This window comes from Talpa europaea, assembly GCF_964194135.1.
Source record: "Talpa europaea genome assembly, chromosome: 14".
Classification (NCBI taxonomy): Eukaryota; Metazoa; Chordata; class Mammalia; order Eulipotyphla; family Talpidae; genus Talpa; species Talpa europaea.
This window is the reverse complement of record NC_140082.1, coordinates 81,734,152-81,755,811: the sequence shown is the minus strand read 5'-3', so window position 1 is coordinate 81,755,811 and position 21,660 is coordinate 81,734,152. Positions and strand designations below refer to the sequence as shown.

Sequence of the window (21,660 nt, the reverse complement as noted above, 5' to 3'; positions counted from 1 at the left end):
GAGTTATAGGAATACCAGAAGGAGAGGAGAGAGATGTAGGAACAGAGAAAATATTCAAAGAGATAATTGAAGAGAACTTCCCAAATGTGAAGAAGGAGCTGAAAATTGATATATAAGAAGCAAGAAGAACACCAAACTTCCACGACGAAAGGAAAAATACAGCAAGACACATAATAGTAAAGCTCCCAAGAATCCAGGACAAGGAAAAAATAATGAAGCTGGCAAGAGGGAAGAAACAGATAACATTCAAAGGAAAACCAATCAGGCTGACATCAGACTTCTCCGAAGAAATACTACGGGCAATGAGAGAGTGGAGGGACATAGTCAACAGACTCCAAGAAAACAGATGCCAACCAAGAATACTCTATCCCGCAAAGCTCTCCTTCCTCTTTGAAGAAAGAATATGGACCTTCCCAGACAAACAGAAACTCCGGAATTTCATTGCAACTAAAACCCCACTCCAAAAAATACTACAAGGAGTCCTAAAGCCAGAACCTCAGAGGGACGAATAACAATGAAAGAAGGCCAAAAAAAAAAAAGTTATTAAAAGAATAAATAAATAAAATCAAAGGAAAGACAAACACAATGTCAAATACAGATGTTAACATATCAATATTAACTCTAAATGTAAATGGACTAAACTCTTCAATAAAAAGACACAGAGTTGCAGCCTGGATTAAGAAACAAAACCCAACCTTTTGCTGTCTCCAGGAAACACATTTAGCTACAAAAGATAAAAATAGGCTCAAAGTTAAAGGATGGAAAACAATCCTACAAGCAAATGGACCAAAAAAGAAAGCAGGAACAGCTATACTTATATCAGATAAAACAGATTTCAATCTCAAAAAGATAAAAAGAGACCCCAATGGTCACTACATTATGATCAAGGGGACAATACTTCAGGAAGAAATAACACTCATTAACATATACTCACCAAACGAAGGAGCACCAAAATATATCAGACAACTGTTGTCCTCTCTGAAAACAGACATCAGAGAAAACACATACGTAGTGGGAGACTTCAACACACCACTATCAACAATGGATAGATCAACAAGACAAAAAATAAGTAAAGAAACCAAAGCTCTAAATAAGGACCTAGAGCAATTGGGCTTAACAGACATCTATAGAACACTAAACCCCAAAAAAAACGGAGTACACATTTTTCTCAAGCGCACACGGATCATTCTCCAGGATTGATCACATACTGGGGCACAAGACAAACATCAACAGATACACCAAGATTGAAATCATATCAACCATCTTTTCTGACCATGAAGGCATCAAACTAGAAATAAACCATAAAAAGAAGGCAAGGAACTTTCCTACCTCATGGAGATTAAAAACCACACTACTGGAAGACCATTGGACTAATGAGGAGATCAAAGAAGAAATTAAAAAATTTTTTGAATTGAACGACAAGGAGGACACCAATATCCTAAATGTATGGGATGCAGCAAAAGCAGTAATAAGAGGAAAATATATAGCAATAGAAGCTCACATCAAGAAACAAGATAGAACGCAAAGAAACAACCTAATCTCGAAGCTCAAAGATCTAGAAAAAGAACAACAAAAAAACCCCAAAACCAGTAGAAGAAAAGAAATAATAAAAACCAAAGCAGAAATAAATGAAATTGAAACTAAAAAAACAATCCAAAAGATCAATGAAACCAAGAGCTGGTTTTTTGAAAAAATCAATAAAATAGACAAACCCCTAGTCAGGCTCACAAAGGAAAAAAGGGAGAAAGCACAAATAAACAGGATCATCAATGAAAGAGGAGAAATCACAACGGACACAGCAGAAATCAAAAGAATAATCAGTAACTACTATGAACAGTTATATGGAAACAAGTTTAACAATCTAGAGGAGATGGACAAATTCCTACAACTCTACAATCACCCAAAGCTAGATAAAGAAGAAATAGAACACCTAAACAGACCAATTACAATTAGCGAAATTGAAATGGTAATCAAAAACCTCCCCAAAAACAAAAGCCCAGGACCTGATGGATTTACAAATGAATTCTACCAAACATTCAGAGACGAATTAGTGCCTATCCTTCACAAACTCTTCCAAAAAATTGAGAAGGAAGGGACAATACCAAACACGTTTTATGAAGCCAACATTACACTAATACCAAAACTGAACAAGGACAACACAAAAAAGGAAAACTACAGGCCAATCTCCTTAATGAACACTGATGAAAAAATCCTCAATAAAATTTTAGCTATCAGAATCCAACAATGTATCCATAAGATAATTCACCACGACCAAGTAGGATTCATTCCAGGGACACAAGGATGGTTTAACATCCGAAAATCAATCAACGTTATCCAACACATCAACAAAAAGAAATATAAAAACCATATGATAATATCAATAGATGCTGAGAAAGCTTTCGACAAAGTGCAACACCCATTCATGATAAAAGCCCTTGAAATTCTTGGGATACAAGGAACATACCTCAACATCATAAAGGCCATCTATGACAAGCCAACAGCCAGTATCATTCTCAATGGTGAAAAGCTGAAAGCAATTCCATTAAGATCTGGAACAAGACAAGGATGTCCACTCTCACCACTGCTTTTCAATATAATACTGGAAGTCCTAGCCAGGGCAATAAGACAAGAGAAAGACATCCAAGGAATCCAAATAGGAAAAGAAGAAGTCAAACTATCACTATTTGCAGACAATATGATATTATACACAGAGAACCCCAAAAACTCCACAGAAAAGCTAATTCAACTCATCAATCAGTTCAGTAAAGTGGCAGGATACAAAATCAACACGCAAAAGTCAGTAGCCTTCCTATACACAAACAATAAATCTGAAGAAGAAGAAATCAAAAAAACCATCCCTTTTGTTATTGAAACAAAAAAAATCAAATATTTGGGAATAAATCTAACAAAAGAGGTAAAGGACCTATACAAAGAAAACTATAAAACACTGTTAAAAGAAATAGAAGAAGACACAAAGAAATGGAGAGACATCCCCTGCTCATGGATTGGAAGAATAAACATTATTCAAATGGCCATCCTTCCAAAAGCAATATACAGATTCAATGCTATTCCAATCAAAATTTCAATGTCATTCTTCAAAGAAATAGAACAATTATTGATGAAATTCATATGGAATCACAAAAAACCCCGAATAGCCAAAGCTCTCCTGAAAAAAAAAGAAGGGAATGGAGGCATCACACTCCCAGACTTCAAACTATACTACAAAGCCATAATCATCAAAACTGCATGGTATTGGAACAAGAACAGACATACAGACCAATGGAATCGAATAGAAAATCCAGAAATAAACCCACAGATTTATGGTCAACTAATCTTTGACAAAGGAGCAAAGAATATGCATTGGAGCAAAGAAAGTTTGTTCAATAAATGGTGCTGGGAAAACTGGGTCGCTACATGCAAAAGAGTGAAGCTTGACCACTACCTCACACCATACACAAAAATCAACTCAAAATGGATTAAAGAACTAGACATAAGACCTGAAACCATAAAATATATAGAAGGAAATATAGGCGAAACACTACGTGATTTGCACATCAAAGACATCTTTACAGACACATCACCCAAAGCAGTGATAGTGAAGGCAAAGATAAACAGCTGGGACTACATCAAATTAAAGAGCTTTTGCACAGCAAAAGAGACAATAACAAAAACAAAGAGAAACCCCACCGACTGGGAGAACATTTTTGCACCCAACACTAATGATAAAGGACTGATCACAAAAATCTGCAAAGAGCTGATGAGACTCAACAACAACAAAGAAAATAATCCAGTCAAAAAATGGGCAGAAGAGCTAAAAAGAAACTTCTCTGAAGGGGAAATGCAAATGGCCAACAGGCATATGAAAAAATGTTCAACATCACTTGTCATCAGGGAAATGCAAATCAAAACTACCATGAGATACCATCTTACACCAGTGAGAATGGCACATATTAAAAAAACTAGCAACAACAAATGTTGGCGAGGGTGTGGAGAAAAAGGAACTCTTCTGCACTGTTGGTGGGAGTGCAAACTGGTCCAACCACTGTGGAAAGCTGTGTGGAGATTTCTGGACCTACTAAACATAGAGCTTCCATATGATCCAGCAATTCCACTCCTAGGTATTTACCCAAAGGACACAGAAACATCAATTCCAAAGAACACCTGCACCCCTATGTTCATAGCAGCACTGTTTACAATAGCTAAGCTTTGGAAACAACCCAAATGCCCAAAAATAGATGACCGGATCAAGAAGATGTGGTACATATATACCATGGAATATTACTCAGCATTCAAAAAAGATAAACACATGCAATTTGCAGCAACATGGATGGCGCTGGAAGGGATCATGCTCAGCGAAATAAGCCAAAAAGAAAAAGAAAAATACCGGATGGTCTCACTCATAGCAGGAATCTAGAAAACTTAAATAAGGGACCAGGAAAATGAATATAAGAAAGTGAAAATCAAAATCAACAAAAAACTATGAACCAGAGACACTTTTAGGGGGGCGGGGGCGGGAGGGGAGGGATTGGGGTCAGAATGGGGGGGCTGCAATTGTATGGGGAATATAACAATAAAATTTATAAAAAATAAAAAAAAATAATAAAAAAAAACAAAAACAAACAAAAAAAATAAAGTATGTGGGTGGAGAACATGGGTGAAGACAGTCTGGGTGAGGACAATGGGATGACCAAGAGTTGGGGCAGTACTTATATACTTTTTAAAATAGCTTAAGCCCCCTCTTTCTTTTACTCTCTGATTTATAAGATTTTAATGACATCCCTTGACTCCCAGCCATTGTCTAAACATATCAATGGTATTATTCTACTTTTCTGCTTTCTACTTTTTCTCTTTGTTTCTTTTGTTACACTTTTCCTTTTCCCCCTAATTTTTTAGTTGCATTATTTCTATTTTTTCAGACTATATAATACACATTATTCTCCTATTCCCATTTCCAACTTTGATTTAGTTTTAAACTTATAACTAAATGTTCACTATCAGTCCTTTTACCAACGTGCCCCCAACATGGTTACAAGAAGAGCATTCTGTCCTACAGGGGTTGACAAATTATGGCCTGAGGGCCAAATCCCTTCTGACACTTGTTTTTATAAATTAAGTTTTACTGGAACACAGCCATGCCCATTTGTTTATATATTGTCTGTCGCTTTTATAGTGCTACAATGATAGAACTGAGTAGTTACAACAGAGACCATATGGCTTTTAGAGTTAAGATAGTTAATGTCTTCCCTTTATAGAGAAAGTTTGCTGAGTCCTGGCCTAATGGATTTCTCAAGAAAGCTTCATGGGCCTATAGCCTTTTTTTTTTTTTTTTTTTTTTTTTGTGGGACCCTCGCCCGTGGCCGGGGAACAAACCAGCACTGCAGAGGCTGCAGGCAGCCTCACAGCCCAGTGCTCAACTGCTGCGCCACCAGGGGAGGCCCGGGCCCAGTAGCCTTGTTCTTGTACATTGAAAACTGTTTTACTAAAGCCTTAATACTTGAAGGACAGCTTGGCTAGATATAAAATCCTCAGTTTACATTCTCCTTCCTGGTCCATAATGACACTACTCAGAGCCTTATATCCACTGAGAACTGGGGGTCGCTGTCCCACTCCACAGAATTGGGTGGGGGTTGGAAGTGAGGGAGAGCAGAGGGCTGCCCCAGTTCCGAGGGGAGCCCAGGCAAAGGTTTCTGACCTCATGGCTGTCCACACCACAGAGCTAGAACTGTTCCGTGACAGGAAACTGACAACATGTACATGCAGAACTGAGGACAGACCCACCAGGGGCTCCCTGGACACAGACAGAGGGGACCTGGACCAGATATAGCTCCATGATGATGGGCCATCAGCCTGTTTTCCTGCTTCATCCATAGGGTTATCAAGGGAGACTTGCTGGGAACTCTGCTAACCTGACCCACCACCCCAATAACATAGCCTGACAGGCACAGGGTGTTCTCATTAAACTCTCTCTCACTGGGGCAGGCACACATTCTTCTTCTAACATACACAAACCATCTGTCCAATTCACCGACTTGTCCTCCAGCAGTGCCAGGAGTTGACAGCAAGCTGAGCTTGTGTTCTTCAGACCTGTCGGCTTGTCCATGCGGGAAACTGAAACCCACCTTCAGACTTCTGACTCTTCTCTCATCAGCTACTATTTCCTAGACCCAGTCTAAGCAGAGCCTTCCTTGCAGGTAACATCTGCAGATTCTCTAGCACCTTGGGTTGGATTTCCTCCAGGAATGGGGTTTTGGAAATGTCTTAAAATTGTGATAACACTGATCATAAGAATGACATCAGCAGCACTTACTGTGGACCAGAAGCTATTGATTTCTGCTAAATCATGTAGCTTCCATGCCAGTCTTATGAAGTGGGTGGTCTCTGTGTTCCCTATTTGATGGGGTTTGAGTGGTCTGGAAGGATCCGGGGGCAGCTGTGGAGCTGGGATGGGAGGCCAGCAGCTGAGTCCTCCTTGAACTTGGAGTAAAAGGCCCTTCCTCTCGAGGCTCAAGTTCTGTCTGCTGCTTTCTTCTGCCTTTCCTGATTGTCACCCTGTCCTACTTGTGGAATATTAGCAGTGGGTTAGAGCTACACTTTGGTCTTCCTGAGCTTAACCCTCCTTGTTTATCTTACTTGCAAGGTCAACAGACAGAAGAAAACAAAAAGCTGTCCTTGCAGAACCCAGTAAGCAGGGCTCAGTCTGCTGCCTCTGCCTCTCGGGCTGAGGTGTCTGCTAAGGTTCCAAATGGTTTTCCACTTTCCTTGTCACATGTCCTCTTCCCTGACATCCTGATGCCTTTACATTGGGGTGCAACGCAAGCTGCTAGGCAGCCCCCTGTACCTGTGTTGGCCTCCCCTCTTATGTCTTATTGGGTCTGTCCATGATTATGGAGGAAGATTTAAATCCTCCAGAATTTTCCCTCTGAGCTACATTGATCTTCCTTAACTATGGGATTGGAACTAGCTCTACTTTGCCTGTTATTTATTCTATTGTCCTAAAACTGAGGGGTCTGTGTCTCACGTTGTTTAGAGGCCCTTTTGGGATGGTGGCAAACTGCAGGATGAAATGGTCCTTCACTGCACCCCAGTTGCTGTCACTGTCACTCCAATGGTGTCTCCTCCTGGCTTGTAAGAATTAAAGTCAGAGGGCCTTCCCTGGTGGCGCAGCGGTTGAGCGCTGGGCTGTGAAGCTGCCTGCAGCATCAGTTCCATCCCCGGCCACCGGCGAGGGTCCCACATGGTGTGCAGATCTCTCCTGCAGCGCCCGCTGCTCCCCTCAGCAGTGTGTTTCATCAGTCTGCCTGTTCTGTTCCCTGCTCTGGCTCTGGTGAATTCTCTCACCCTCCTGCGCTTCTGACTGTACCCAGTGCTCGTATAAATAAATAAATAAATCTTTAAAAAAAAAAAAAGAATGAAAGTCAGAATAAAGGACCATTTTACAGTCTCTTCTATCTTCTGAGAGACGAGGTATGGAGGTGCTTTGCCTACAAACTTGGTGACCAGAGCTTCTCCCATCACCAGAGCTTCCTCTGTGAAGGGCCCAGAGCCCCCTTGAGGGTCCTGTCTATATTTTCGACTCAGCTAGGGTTGCTGGGCTTCTCTCAGGAGATGAAATGGCTGACAATCTTTCCCTCCTGGATTAGTCCCCATATTCTTTCTACTGAGCATTCTAGCCTCTGCTGTTGAATTCTAAGTCAAGGAGCTCAATCCACCAAATCTGCTTGTTCTGGAGCGGAGATTTCCAGAAACCTTAGCTACCATGTATCAGTGGTTCCCAGCGTGATACCTAGGCCAGCATCATGGAGAACTTGTCAGAGATGCAGGTTCTCAGGTCCGCCCTAGATCTACTCAATCAGAGCCTATGGGGCTTGGTTTGGCCACCTGGAAGCTAACAAATGAGACTTCAGAGGATTCTAGCACACCTGCTATGCAAATTAGCCCCCATCTTGTCTCTGACCAACTCCCTGAGAAAGCCTGGCCCTCGGTTTACCCTTTGTCCTCACTGGGCATGTGCAGCTGGATTTGATTTCTCTCCCTGCTCTCCAGATTTAAAGTAAAGCTGTCTCCAAGTGGTCAGGGAGGCCTCCCTTTTCAGGCAGTGGATTAGGAGTCCCGGCAGGGAAAATGCAATTGTCTGTGTGCTTGGCGAGGACTAAAGCACATTCACCACCTCTGTGGTGCTAATTTTTGATCTTGAAGCTATAAGGAATTCCTCTTGGAAATTATGTGCTTATGTTTCACCACGCTCCTTCCTTCACTGGTATTTAAATCCAAGTATAGGTTAGCAGGCAGAAGTGCTGGCAGTCCCCAGCATTTGACATCCGTCCACATCAAGTGTAACTTCATTACTTCCCGCCATCATTCCAGCCTGGGCTGTAACGAGCCACCTGGGCAGGACACATCTGCGAAGTTTCTAGTCACGCACTGAGCCCGTAACCCAATCTTGGGGTTTGAATGACACTGAAACCCTTTCATAATCCCTTTTCCTCCCCAAGTTCTACCCTATTCCCGCTGACAATATTATCTGATGTTCACAAAGAGAGAGTTCAGAAACATTCATGGGGTTAGAAATGAACCACTTGAGATTTTCCTGCTGTCTCAATTTACCCTGAAATACATAAAAATTATATAAACTTGTTCTGACAAGAAGGGGAATGTTAGCATACACTCAGAACTTCCCCCAATCTTTTATTACCTGGAAAATACCAGCCTGGGTTATTTAAATTCTGTACTCATATACTGTATTAAAAATGTGTGTGTGTGTGTGTGTGAGTGTGTGTGTGTGTGTAGTGTCTTATGAAATGATGGATAACCCATAAAATGCCGTGTCCAACAGCTGGCCGATGTTTATCATTAATAGAGTTTTGTAGCTGAGCGGTGCTGATGGTTTTGGCTAGTGTTCATCCAGTGCTTACTCGGGATGAGGAATTTATAGGCATTACTTCACCTAATCTTCTCAAGACGTCTATGAGAGAGGTTCTGATTTTCCAGTTTATACATGAAGAGATCAGGTGACATGCTCATGGGTTTGCCTAGAGCTAGTAGTGGGGCTCGGACCTTAGCACTTGTAGGCTGCCTGCTCTACCAAGTCCAAGTTCTCAATACCCCCTCTGCCAGTGAGAGGCTGCCCCTAAGTAGTATGGAGAGAACATGTCACTCTTTTTCTGATTAGCTCCTGAGCCTAACAATTTGTGTGTCTCTGCCTCTGCAGACAAGGATACAATGATGTAAGGATAAGGATGTAATGATCTTGTTTTTATTTCCAATTATAAGTCTATTTGAAGCCCATAATAAAGCATGCATAGGTAAAGGAAGGATCAGATTGATTTCTGCAGGATCTGATGCTGACAGAGTGGGACAAGAAGGGCTACTGGGAGGGTCCAGAAGAAGGCCAAGTTTAGAAACAGGTCAAGGTTAGGGTGGGAGGGACAGAGCAAGGGCAGAGTCCATCACTGCTGCACTGAGCAAAGGTAAATCAGGACAACTGGATGCACCAGGGTCTTAAACCCACTCCTTGTCAAAGGAGCATCTGTACAAACCAGAATCTGCCTCCCAATGGGCAAACACTCATGGCTTTGGAGCGAGACCTGATTTTAGCACAACACTGCTGACCATGGAGATGAGCAATTCTGGGCTGAAGGCACTTTCCCCCACTTGTATGAAGTTATCCATTCAAATGACTCCCTAGCTTCCTTAGGCCTGGGCTCTGTTGGGGTACTGTAGAGAGAAGAGAATACCCACCATGTACGTGCTCTTCAAATACAAATATCTCACCCTGTGGGAACGAGAACAAGAAAAAGAAGGGGCGCAGTAAACAGAGGAATGGACAGAGCTACACAGACAACTGCTGGAGGAGTGAGAGGTGCCCTGTCTGTCCCTGTCTGCTCACTGAATTCATTGTTTGGCCACCGCGGACATGCTGGAGGCATCAGAGCCTAAGAGGGTTGATCCTGGAGCAGGTAGGTTTTCTTCATACCCAGAAAACTTGGGACCTGGTGCACACATGCCTCTGTCACCTTCTGTTCCCTGAAACATATGCTACTGCTCACTGGGGTCCGAGTGAGAGAGTGTGGGTCCCTCCGAGCAGCTCCCTCTCCCTGACACCAGCACCCCTGCCTGCACCTCCCCTAGCCCATGGGCCTCCTGGGAAAGCACTTTCATATATGAATGCCTCACCTTAGATGGCTAAGGCCCTGCATTTCAGTATTTTAGTATTTTTCCAGCATGGGTCCAGATTACACTAAGAACAAGCCAGAAAACCAACCAACTACAGGATATGGCGAAATTGCTCTTCTGCTTAATTTCATGCCTTCAAATCTCTGGCTGTGCCATGTTCACTTCCAGAAAGGGGGAATCCCACTTCCTCTTCATCCCCCTCTGAACTGAAGTCCAATCCAATGTCCTTCGCTGATCTCTCTCATCCCCCTTTTGAATAGTGATGTAAAAGCGTCCTTCTTTGCACCACAGTAAAAGCAGGTGGTACTATTTTATTTTTTAAAAAGGATTTATTTATGCATATAAGAACTGGGGTGTAGGCCAGAGGTGAGGGGGGTGAGAGGATTCACCAGAGACAGAGTGGGGAGCAGAACAGGCAGACTGACTGAAGCACACTGCTGAGGGGAGCAGCGGGGAGACAGGCGAGGGCTGCTGTGCCATGTGGGTTAGTTCCCTGGGGATTGAACTCCTGCCATAGTGGCTGACAATGACTTGATCGTGCTGAGACTTTAACCCCTGCAACACCAAGAAGGCCCCAAGTGGTACTATTTTAAAATGATTTGACTTGAGTTCTACTTAGTACCGGTATGACCTTTGGTAAATCCCTTAACTAAGTATCTCAATATTCATCTGTAAAATGCAGAGCCTTCACTGCCTTCCCGGGCACTCCCTCCTCTCCTGCCCCTGACAGGCTGGAATGGACTGGCCCACTTCCACCCAGCTTGGGATTTCTGCTCTCTCCATAATTCATGTCTTATCAAGAAGATGGTAAGTGACAGTTTACATGTGCTGATAAGATGATAATGGATAGCTTCTCAGTTTTAAGAGTCTCTGCACTTACTTTAAATTTAAAGTAAATTTACTTTGAAATATTCTCTGGAAAATAATTTCTTTTTTTCTCCTTATTTTTCCATAGAAGAACTGGGGTACACACCAGAGGTATGTGTGTGTGTATGGGGGGGTGATGAGAGGATTCACCAGAAACAGAATGGGGAGCAGAACAAGTGGATTTACTGAAATACACTGCTGAAGGGAGCAGCGGGCAAGACAGGAGAGGTCTGGGTTAGCTCCCTGGCTGGGGATTGAACCCAGGCCTTAGTGGTGATAGTGCTGAGACTTAACTCCTAGGCCACCAGGGAGACACGAGAAAGAGAAATTTCTCTAGGATTTATAGGAACACTGGGATCCTCAGCTGGGAAGCCGACGCACAAGAGGCTGAACAGCAGCTGCTGAGATGGCAGGACCAGGTGGCATTTCTTTCCACTGTCACACCTGATCCAGTTACTCCTCAGGAATTGGCACTTGTGTTGTTGGTATAATTTGGGAGTTAAAATAACCAGGAGAGGCTTGGGGTTTGGTAACAGGTTCTACCACACCCCGTCACGAAGAGTTTGGAAAAAACACTCGCGCTTTGAAAATCCCACAGCTGTTGATGTTGAAAGTTCACAACCAAGAGTAACACGCCCGCTGGGAGACCTTCCCTAGCAGGACACAGGAATTCTGCGGCACAGTAGCCCTCCTGCTGTTAGGCTTGCAGCTGAACCACATCTGTTGAAAGATCTTTATTTCTTAGTTTTGGTTTGATTGTGCTATCAGGGGGTCTCGGGGTGCACGGCTGCTGTTCTTGCCTCCCCAGTGTCATTTTCCTCCTCCTGCTCAGAACTCTTCCATTTTCCTTACTTGCCAACAGGAGCATATGTGGGCTGAGCCAGGACGACCAGACCTTCTCCAGGAGCCTGGGTTCTGGGTGGAACAGCTCATGAGGGAAAGCAGCTCTCCAGGGCCCTGCAAAGTCTGCTCTGCCCACTAGAGCCAGCTCCCAAATATCTTCTTTTGGTGTCCTTTCACAATTGTGGGAGCTACTACACATCCTTTCTGCATGCTTATCTTTTTGGTACATTTCCTGGTTCAGTTCCTGTTGCCTGTGATCAAAGACCCTCAATGTGTACTTGATCTAGCATCTTGCTTCACTAAAGGCAAGGCCCAATGTGCCTTAGAAGCAGAACATCCCAGGTCACCTTCTTTGCATTTCTGTGCTAGAAGCAAGGTTTTAGAGGAGGTGTGAGGAGGTTGAGGGAGGGGGCAGGAGTTCTGTGTCATTAGCTAACTGGGTAGCCTCCCACCAGCCCCCTCACTTGATCGTCTCTTCATAGGGAGGACAAGTTGGCTGATTTTATTTTTCTGGGACATACTGTCACCCTGGGCAGTCCACTGTGCAGGGCAGAAGTCCCTTGTGCCTCTGGGAAGGGTGGCTTCTAAGATCCAAATTCTCCTTGAGAAATGCATAATAGCGGTGTGCTCCCAGTGCATCAACAGAGCATACAGGTACATCAGAAGTGTGTTGGTCTGTGTTTCTGTTTTTGCTCAAATACCATACTGTTTTGATTACTACTACTTTGTATATAATTTGAAGTCATGGAGTGTGATACCTCCATTTATCTTCTGTTCTCTCAGGACTGCTTACTATTTGGGGTCTTCTGTAGTTCCACAAAAATTTTAGAATTTTGTTTGTTCCACTTCACTGAAGAATGTTAGTGAAATTTTGATAGGTATTGCATTGAATTTGTAAACTGTTTTAGGTACTATTGCCATTTTAATAATGTTTATTCCTCCAGTCCATGAACATGAGATATTTTTCCATCTTTGTGTCTTCTTTTGACAGTGTCTGATAGTTTTCAATGTATAGGTCCTTTACTTTCCCTTGCTCAGTTTATTGAGGTATTTCATCCTTCTGGTGTGATTGTAAATGGTATTTTTTTCCCTTAATTTTGCTGTCCTCTAATTAATGATTTGCATATAGGAATGCAGTAGATTTTTGTGTATTGCTTTTGTATCCTGCCACTTTACTATATTCCTTTATTATTTCTAGTAGTTTTATTTATTTATTTATTTTGGTGGTGGTGTTTTGGGTTTTCGATATGTATTATTATGTCCTCTGCAAATAGTGATAGTTTCATGTCTTCTTTTTCAAATTGGATTCTTTTATGTCTTTTCTTGCCTAATTGCCATGGCTAGGACTTCTAATACTGTGTTGAACAGTTAGTGGTGAGAATGAACATCCTTGTTCCTGATCTTAGGGGAAATGTTTTCCACTGAGTATGATGTTAGTGAGGTTTTGTTGTATAGTATGTGGGGGACACTGTAATCATAAGTGCCTTTGCGTCCCACCCCCACACACTCTGTGGCTCTATCTGACCCAGCACTTCCCTTGCCATGGAGTCATGCTGTGGTGAGCGTGGCTAACCAGCAGCAATGTGGAGACACAGTGGGGACCTGGATTGCAAGACTTGCCTACTGTGGGGTCAGGCAGTATGTGGCACTGGCAGGCAGGATGGGCAGCCTCCCCTTAAGAGCCACCATGAACCTCTTGAGAAGGGGGTGCTATGTCCTGATTGATTTCATGGGCAAATCCTTTCCTCTGACATTTTAGACTGCTCTCTAAGACCCTCTTGAGGATGGTTCCAAGCAGAAGCAGAGAAAGAACCATGTATGACATCAGACTATGTGAATCTCTCCACTGCGGTTCTCCATGCCCCTCTTTCATATGCCACCTATTTCCTATCCTTATTCTTCCAGGATTAAAATCTTTCCTAAAAAGTTTCCCCTAAACTCATCCCCACACAAAAGAAATTATGAGAGGTTAAGTCTCTTTCCACCCACAGCAATGTCTTGGAAATCCTTCATTGCATTCCTTCCTTGACCCAGGGACCTTCAGCCTAACTGCTGTAGGAGAAGCTGGCATGTCTCCCAGCTAATGTTCTCTATCCCTGGGGCAGAAGAATAATGCTGTAAACCATGGGGAACCCCCAAGACTTGAGATATTTGGACAAGTAGATCTTCAAGGAACTGAGGAGCTCAGCCTTCAACAGTGCAACACGGCTAACAAGAGGGCAGAGGTGCAGATGCAGGCGCTGCTTTAGAGGATTGGAAATAACCCAAGCTCCATGATGCATCTCGCAGGTGCCCTCTGAAGGCTCAGGACCCAGCCTACATTGGATCTTTCTGGAAAGGCTCAAGTGGTTTTTAGGGAAGAATAAATGGAAAATTCTTCTGTAAGGCAGAGGCTCAGTTATTTAAACAATTTAATATGCACGCTGGGGTAGGATGAGAGTGCATGCATTACTCGGGAAAGAGTCATCCTGTTTATAGGAAGGGTCCTGGCCACAGCTTTTGTCAAGTCCATTTTAATTGTTTCAACAGTATGTAAAGGTTGTTCATTCTTATTCTGATGTTTGTTTGGGGGCTAAAGGGGGGAAGAGATTATTTTCAAGGTAGGATTTGAATGACTGGGGTGAGCTGGGACCAAGAGGGGACTGGACAGGTCTGCAAAGTACGGAAGGACCCTCAGAGTAGAGACCCTCATATTGGATGGAGACTGATCTCCTTTTCCAGTCTTCCTTTTTCTTTAAAGATTTATTTATTTATGCATACAAGAACTGGGGTACAGACCAGAGGTATGGGGGTGAGAGGATTCACCAGAGACAGAGTGGGGAACAGAACAGGCAGACTGACTGAAATACACTGCTGAGGGGAGCAGCAGGTGAGACAGGAGAGGTCTGCTGCACCATGTGGGTAGCTCCCTGGCCGGGGATTGAACTCATGCTGCAGTGGCTGCAGATAGCTTCATAGTGCCGTGCTTAACCCCTTGCACCACCAGGAAGGCCCCATATTTCAGTTTTCAAAGTCCTTTCTTTTCTTGTCTAGTACTAAACTCTGCCAGTAGGTAGGGTAGGACTCTGATAGAAAATAGCCAAGGTGTAATCCTTTGGAGACATGCTTGTCTATGCAATAAATATATTAAAAAGAAATGGCCACGTACATAGATGGATTAGCATGTGATACTGTTATTCTCTTCATGTTATAGATGCACAAAGCACTGCTTAGAGACACAGATCCCCCCTGCCTCCCTCTAGGGAGTGTGAGTCAAGGTTACCACCAGTGATGGGGAGAGTCCTGTCTTTCGATTGCAAACCCAGCCTGTCTACTGGATGGTGTCCCCAATTTTGTGCTAGGGCACGGCTTATCTGTGAGGCCACAGGAAAGGTTACTGGCACAGGGAGAGGAACTGTCAGTCTCCTTTCCCAGTGTCTTTGGGGAATGTCAGTGAAGTTGGGCATAACTTTACAGAAAACCCCTCCAGGGGAAAGACATGGAAGACACAGGAGAACAGGGTGGCAGCTAGGGGGAATGCTCAGCTCAAACTGAAGGGTGATTGGCTGTGCTAAATTCTCTGTCCTAAGACTTCCAACCAGAGGCTCAGGGAGAGAGCTGGCATTTTATAGTAGGAGAGGACCAACTAGGTAAGGACAGCCATTAAAGCATGATCCAGGCACGCTTGCTTGAGAGGGGGCACTTAGCACTGTCCTGAGTTCCTCTTGTCCTGAGATACCTGGGTTGTGTGGGGAATTGGCCTGCCAGCCTCTGCACCCAGGGGAACCTGCCAGAGATGTCTGCATACAGCCCAAGAGCCTGCAATAGCAAATGTGTACCTCTCTGTGTGTTTATTCCTCTATCTGGAATATTTCCTAATTTAGATAAGTAACAGCGTCAAAAGTTTACTATTCAATTTAAATGCAAGTGAGGCTCTGGAAGCTGGAAAATGTCACAGAAAAGTTCTGGAATTCAACTAAATTTCTCACGACTCACGTACCATTGATAAGACATATAATAGATTGTTCTATGCACACTTAGATTTACTTATTTTTAGAGGAATGCAGAAAAGAAAATCTTTGAGTTTCAAAATAGCTAGAAATAGGTTAAACAATGGAATCTTTTCAGATTTTGGCTATACTGAAAGTTTCACATGTTCAGGCTTCATTCTTTAGTCATGATCTCAGCCCCGCTTCCCCTCCACAGAACATACATTCATAGCCACGTGAGGAATTCTATTCGACTTTAACCCCATACAAAGCAAAGGTGGTTAAGATAATTGAGCAAAGAGGACAATTTAAAAATCAAATATACTTTCTTGCAAACGACTTCAATTCAATTGTTAGCAAGATGTTCAATCTTCTTTTTCTGAATCACTCTAATTCAATGTACAGTATAATATGTCCTGCCTGGGAAGAAGTTCAAGTCTTAAGTACTCCAGGGAGATATCTAATAGCTCGAAATGGCCTTTTCAAGTGGTCAATAAGCTCTAAAAGACTGCAAAAATATTAACCGGTGGAGCTTGGCCTATATGCTCCAGAACCAGCCCGTTTCCCCACCATACCCTCCTTCTTGTTCCAGGACTATCTGGGGCTGAGTCCCAAAGAGCTGGCACACGGGTTACTCTCAGATGCCAGAGGATGGTGGGAACCTCATCCCTGCAGACTGCAGTCAGTGAAATGAGGGCTGCCGGTCTCAGTCATAACAACTGACGCGATCTGTGATATCTTCCTCTCTTGCCAGAACCAGAGCCGGGTCCGCCAGCGTGTTTGTGTTGGGTGTGCAAGAGGGAGGCCATTTGCCCTGAGTGTCAGAGTCTTTATGGTTATGGCAGAGTGTGGGAGACATATCCACAAAACTAGGGTTAGGATTAGAATAAAGAGGTGCTAATGGGGTACAACTGGGGAGAGGAAAGGAAACTGTTGGGAATGCAATGGAAAAAGAGGGTTGAAGACAATTTAAATTAAAGGGGAAATACAGGAAAATATAAAGGAAAGAGTCATACATCTCTGCATTTTAAAGGTCAAACAGTTATGATAATATAGAAAGGCTCTTTCACCTTCCAGATTCAACCGTGGGTAGCATTTTTGCTTCTTTAATGAAGTTTATGCCATTGGGTTTTGGGGTTCTATTTCCAGGTCCCAGGCTCTGTCCTCCAATCAGGTGCCTTCTGCCTGCAGCAGCTACGTGTTCTGCAGATGCCACAAGTCTCCAACCCAACTTCAGTTTTCACTTCTGGATTAAAATGCTCTGATTATCTACTACTCATTCTCCAAGGTCAACCTCTTCATTTTCTTCACCTGCTAGCCCAAGTCCATAAAACATGATTCTTGAATGGATTCTTAAGATCCTTCTAGCTCGGTCACGTCCTTGAACTCAAGTTGACCTCTCCTCTAAATTCACTTAACTTCCTTCTCATCGCTGGCACAGGAGCCAGGCTGTGTCTGCTTTCAGGGGACACTGACCTGCCTAAACTCTGTCTCATCACATTGGCAAGTCTATCCTCTGTTGGTTCCACGTGTGTGATCGATCGATCACTCGATTGATGGCTTTGTAAGGTGGTTGCTCATACCCAAGATGCTCAAGAAAGCTTCCCAAGTGAGCTGATCCTCACAGGCTTCAGGGTAAGGGTAGAATTTCAGCCTTAATTTGACAAGAGTCACATAAAAGCAATTTAAAAAGGCCTTGCCTTCTTGCTTGCCCTCCTGTCTCCCCCTCTCTCACTCAGTCACACACATTTTACCAGTTTAACAAACAAAAGGGGTCGGAGCAAAAACCGAACGCTTTAGGAAAGCACCAGGCAAGTGGCACAAGCTAAGCTTAAGAAACCCCCAAACTGCCATGTCTCCAATCAAACCTAACGACAAAAGGTCAATGCGCCTTACCTGGAGGTACAGTGCCACAGAACAAAAGCCACATCCCTCAGCCCAGAGCCACCACGGGAGCCAGGGGAGACACTACGCGATGGGGGAGTGACGACGGCACACAAGGTCCACCAGGCGCTGCAGGCCTCACAGGTGACACATCTCACACAGTTCAATGGGCTGACAGCCCAAGAGAATTCATTTCAGCACGTGTGAGCGCCTCTTTCACGCAAGCCAGGGCTGTGAATAGACTTTCTAAAGGATTCCAAGCAATCAACACCAAGCTCTGAACTCACTGGAGCTCATTTCAGACAATGAAACGGGCCAAGCACCAACACTAATCTGTGTGTGCTCACTCACGCGTGCTCACGTCCTGTCCATGGTTTCCTTTTTCTCAGAGACAAAGAAACTTGGGGGAGCCGGCATGCACCAGCTAAAGCCTGCCCTGTGTGAGATGCTCTCGATGGTCTCCTCTCAGATACCTCCCAGCTAGGGACGGTACAGCTTTAGCCGTGCTCTGGCAGGCAGCCAGACCTTCAGCATTCGGAGCAAGTATCGGCCACTCAGCAACAACAGGACATGGCACGGAGCGGCACTGGGGTTGCTGTGCACCATCTTCTGGTGCACAGGGGCTGCTGCCCCGACCCGGCGGGCCCAAGCTTGAGCCCACAGCTCCTTACCGTGCCTGGCATGGGTGTGAGTTGCACCTGCGGACCTGGGGCTCTGGGCGGCTAGCCTGCGGGCAGTTGCTGTCATTCACCAGCGTCGTGGTCTTGTTCACAATCTGCGTGCAGGACACGATGGTTCTGCGTTCGCCTGGAAACCAAACCACAGGAACTGAGAGGCTGAGGCCATAAACCCCTGGCACGACCATTTGCTCACATTTGCGGGGGTGGGGGGTACTCAGAGGCCTCTGAAGATCACTGAGTGATTTTGGGTGACTGTTGCAAGCAAGGTTGCACTGGTTATTAGAGAGGGAGAACCATATTTTTAGGGATGAGGGTGTGCAGGCAGGGCAGGGGCTGCTGGGGTAGGAGTGATTTCAAACCAGGATCAGAAGAGGCAACTTCTCAGACCATGTCCTTGGACAAATTAGGCTTCCTGAGGCCAAACTCTAATGTGGGTCTGTAATTTCTGCCCTGAATCACCAATCTTTTTATCTATTTATTTGATGTTTAGTTTATGGAGATCCAGTCTCAATGAAATATCTGTACACCGGTCCTCACCAGAGATCACAGCTTCCCATTACAGGATTCCTACTGGGTAGGGAGGAGCGAGGGACAGAGAGCTGGTCTGATGGACTCACAGGCCGCACCCTGCAAGCAGGTAGCCTAGAGCCCACCAGAGAACTTTCTGAGCTGGCCAACTGCTACTAATGCCTATGTATCACCTGCTTTGGGATGATGGTATCAACAGTTAGCCACCGAGCTTCTGTGCTTCAGTTTCCCCAACCAGGCGGCTCACTTCATCTCCTTGTACCACTGAGAACTTGAGAGATGGTTAAAAGAAACTGAAACAGTACTCAGTCTGGCAGGGGTCAACACTTCAGTGAGCCATTTTCCTGCTGCTGTTTCTATGATTTGGGATGTGGCAATGAAAGATGATTAGAGACAAGCACAACTACTTGGCTCCCAATCTCCTCCCTGGGTCTGATTGCTGGGAAGTACTTCCTGTAAGGATGACTCCAATTGAGGAGTCCTGAGCAGCATGTCAGCAACTCCTGCCCACAACTGCAGGAGGGTAGAAAGCATGAGCTGCAGAGGGCCAGATTTAAGTTCTGGCTGTGGCCTGACATCAGTGTCAGGGTGCCAGGAGCCCCTGGAATACATGGGCTGTACCACTGGCAACTCCAGCAGCAGAAAAGCATCAACCCTGGCTGCTGTGCTCAGCTGGGGAGAGTTTGCTAATATCCCATTGGGGCCTGGGCTAGTCCGCAGCAAGCTGTCCATAAGGAAAAGTCTAGTGCAATCAGGGACATGGGTGTTGGCTGGATTTGGAATTTGGAGGGTCACCAGCACAGAGGGGCAGCGAAGGGCCAGAGGGAGGATGACAGGGCTGATGGTGTAATCCTGAGGCCATGCCAGAGGGCACAGGGTTGTTTGAGGAAGAGGCTGAGGACAAACAGTGAGTCCAGCTGCACCAGAGAGGGAAGGATTCAGGAAGGATCCTGTAGTGTCTGATGGGCCCAGTCATGTGTGGCTGTCATTCTGAGCCACCAGAAAGGAGACAGGCCACTTAAATGGTAAACAACCCTCTATACATTGAGGATCTGACAAACATCATCTTAGCAGTCAATGGCCACTCAGGACTGGCCACTCAGGACTGGCTCTGGGTGGGGCCATGCCCATCCATCAGGCCCCGCACACCATGTTCAAGCAGCCATCCTGGTCAAATTCTGTCCTAAGTCTATGCCCAGGGCCTCCTCTCCTACCTGTGCAGAAGCCACACACAGGCCCAACCTGAACTCACTGAGCAGCCAGTTGGGCAGAACTTCTTTTCTTTTTTTTTTTTTTTAAAGATTTATTTATTTATATAAGAACCGGGGAACAGGCCAGAGGTGTGGGGGGTGAGAGGATCCACCAGAGACAGAGCAGGGAACAGAACAGGCAGACTGACTGAAATACACTGCTGAGGGGAGCAGCGGGCGAGACAGGAGAGGTCTGCCGCACCATGGGGGTTGCTCTGCAGCTAGTGGGGATCGAACCGGCACTGCAGAGGCTGTGGACAGCTTCACAGCGCTGCACTCAACTGCCTGTGCCACCAGGGAGGCCCCTGGGCAGAAATTCTTTGAGTCTGGAACATTCTGCCCAATCATTTTGTGGAAACTGTCTGTGGGATGTGGCTGACTTCCTGCGGAAATGCGGGGAATACAGCTGACTTCTCCAGGGATCTGGGCGCAGGCCACTAAATGCCCGGATTCATTTGCTCCTCCCCCAGCACAACCCACACAGGGCCCCTGGGCTGCTCACCGCCTCCGCACTGCACACTGCACCCGTCCCAGCCGCTGTGGGTCCAGAGGAACAGAGAGTCCTGGGGTTTTTCTGGCTCACTCTGATTTTCGGCAGTATGATTTACAGGAACGGTATATTCATAATGAATTCCATAATTTTGGTCATGAAATAACAACACCTGGATCAGCAACAAAATAAAAGGCTATTTTAAAACTGAGCGAGAGCCCACAGGTGGCTGAACAGGCAGGCATAGCCACATGTGTCTCCCTGGGAGGAGTCATCAGTTCTTTCTGGGGTTTCCAAACAGGCTCCATCATGGGGCCCTCCTTTCTTTTGCCCTGGGATCCCCACATACACAACCCCAGGTTGCCAGGGGGAACATGTAGAAACTTTGACAGGTTGCTCTGCTCTTTCCTCCTTGAGAGAGGACGGTGCAGCCAAGGAACCCAGAATGGGCAGGCTGGTGGTCTCCAAGCACACTTCGCAAGAAGAACTGGTCCCCTGCCCTGCTCACCCGAGACGCTTCCCTTGCAGACCCAGCAACCCAGAATATACTGCCGCCTCACAAACTAGGCAACTATGATTCTTTGCAATGAGCATCGCCCTCAGCTCCCCAGCACCCAGCACCACCGTATCAGTGAGTCAGGGGAGGGCGGCACCAGGCACACACAGCGCACCCCAGGGCAACCTTGGGGGCATCTGTTTGGGATGCTAAGGGTGCATGGCTCTCGCTGTCATGGGAGCTAGCAGGAACATGTGGTGGCCTGGCTCAGGGCCTCAAGCCAGAGGCCCTTAAGGGGTGGGGGAGGCATCCTGCAGCTTGGGGACTTTGGGTCTAAAATCTGCTCTTTGTTTGGTGCCACATGATGCCCTGCTGGTTATTTTCTCTGCACATAATGGAGCAACACCAGCCCTCTGTGGGCATGGCTAGGCTTGGATGGTGTGTCCTCAGGGCAGGCTTGGAACCTCCCAGTGGGTGCTCC

General features: G+C 45.3%; 1 protein-coding gene across 1 annotated transcript in view; it reads right to left on the bottom strand.

Moving 5' to 3' along the window:
* ADAMTS17 (ADAM metallopeptidase with thrombospondin type 1 motif 17) overlaps positions 1–21,660 on the bottom strand; it is a gene marked incomplete at both ends in the record, with an annotated part of 237,322 nt that overhangs the window by 25,981 nt on the left and 189,681 nt on the right. The window contains 2 exons of the mRNA XM_084254463.1: positions 18,407–18,542; positions 20,696–20,855. Coding sequence (XP_084110589.1) covers positions 18,407–18,542; positions 20,696–20,855 — 296 coding nt within the window. The remainder of the gene's footprint in view (positions 1–18,406; positions 18,543–20,695; positions 20,856–21,660) is intronic.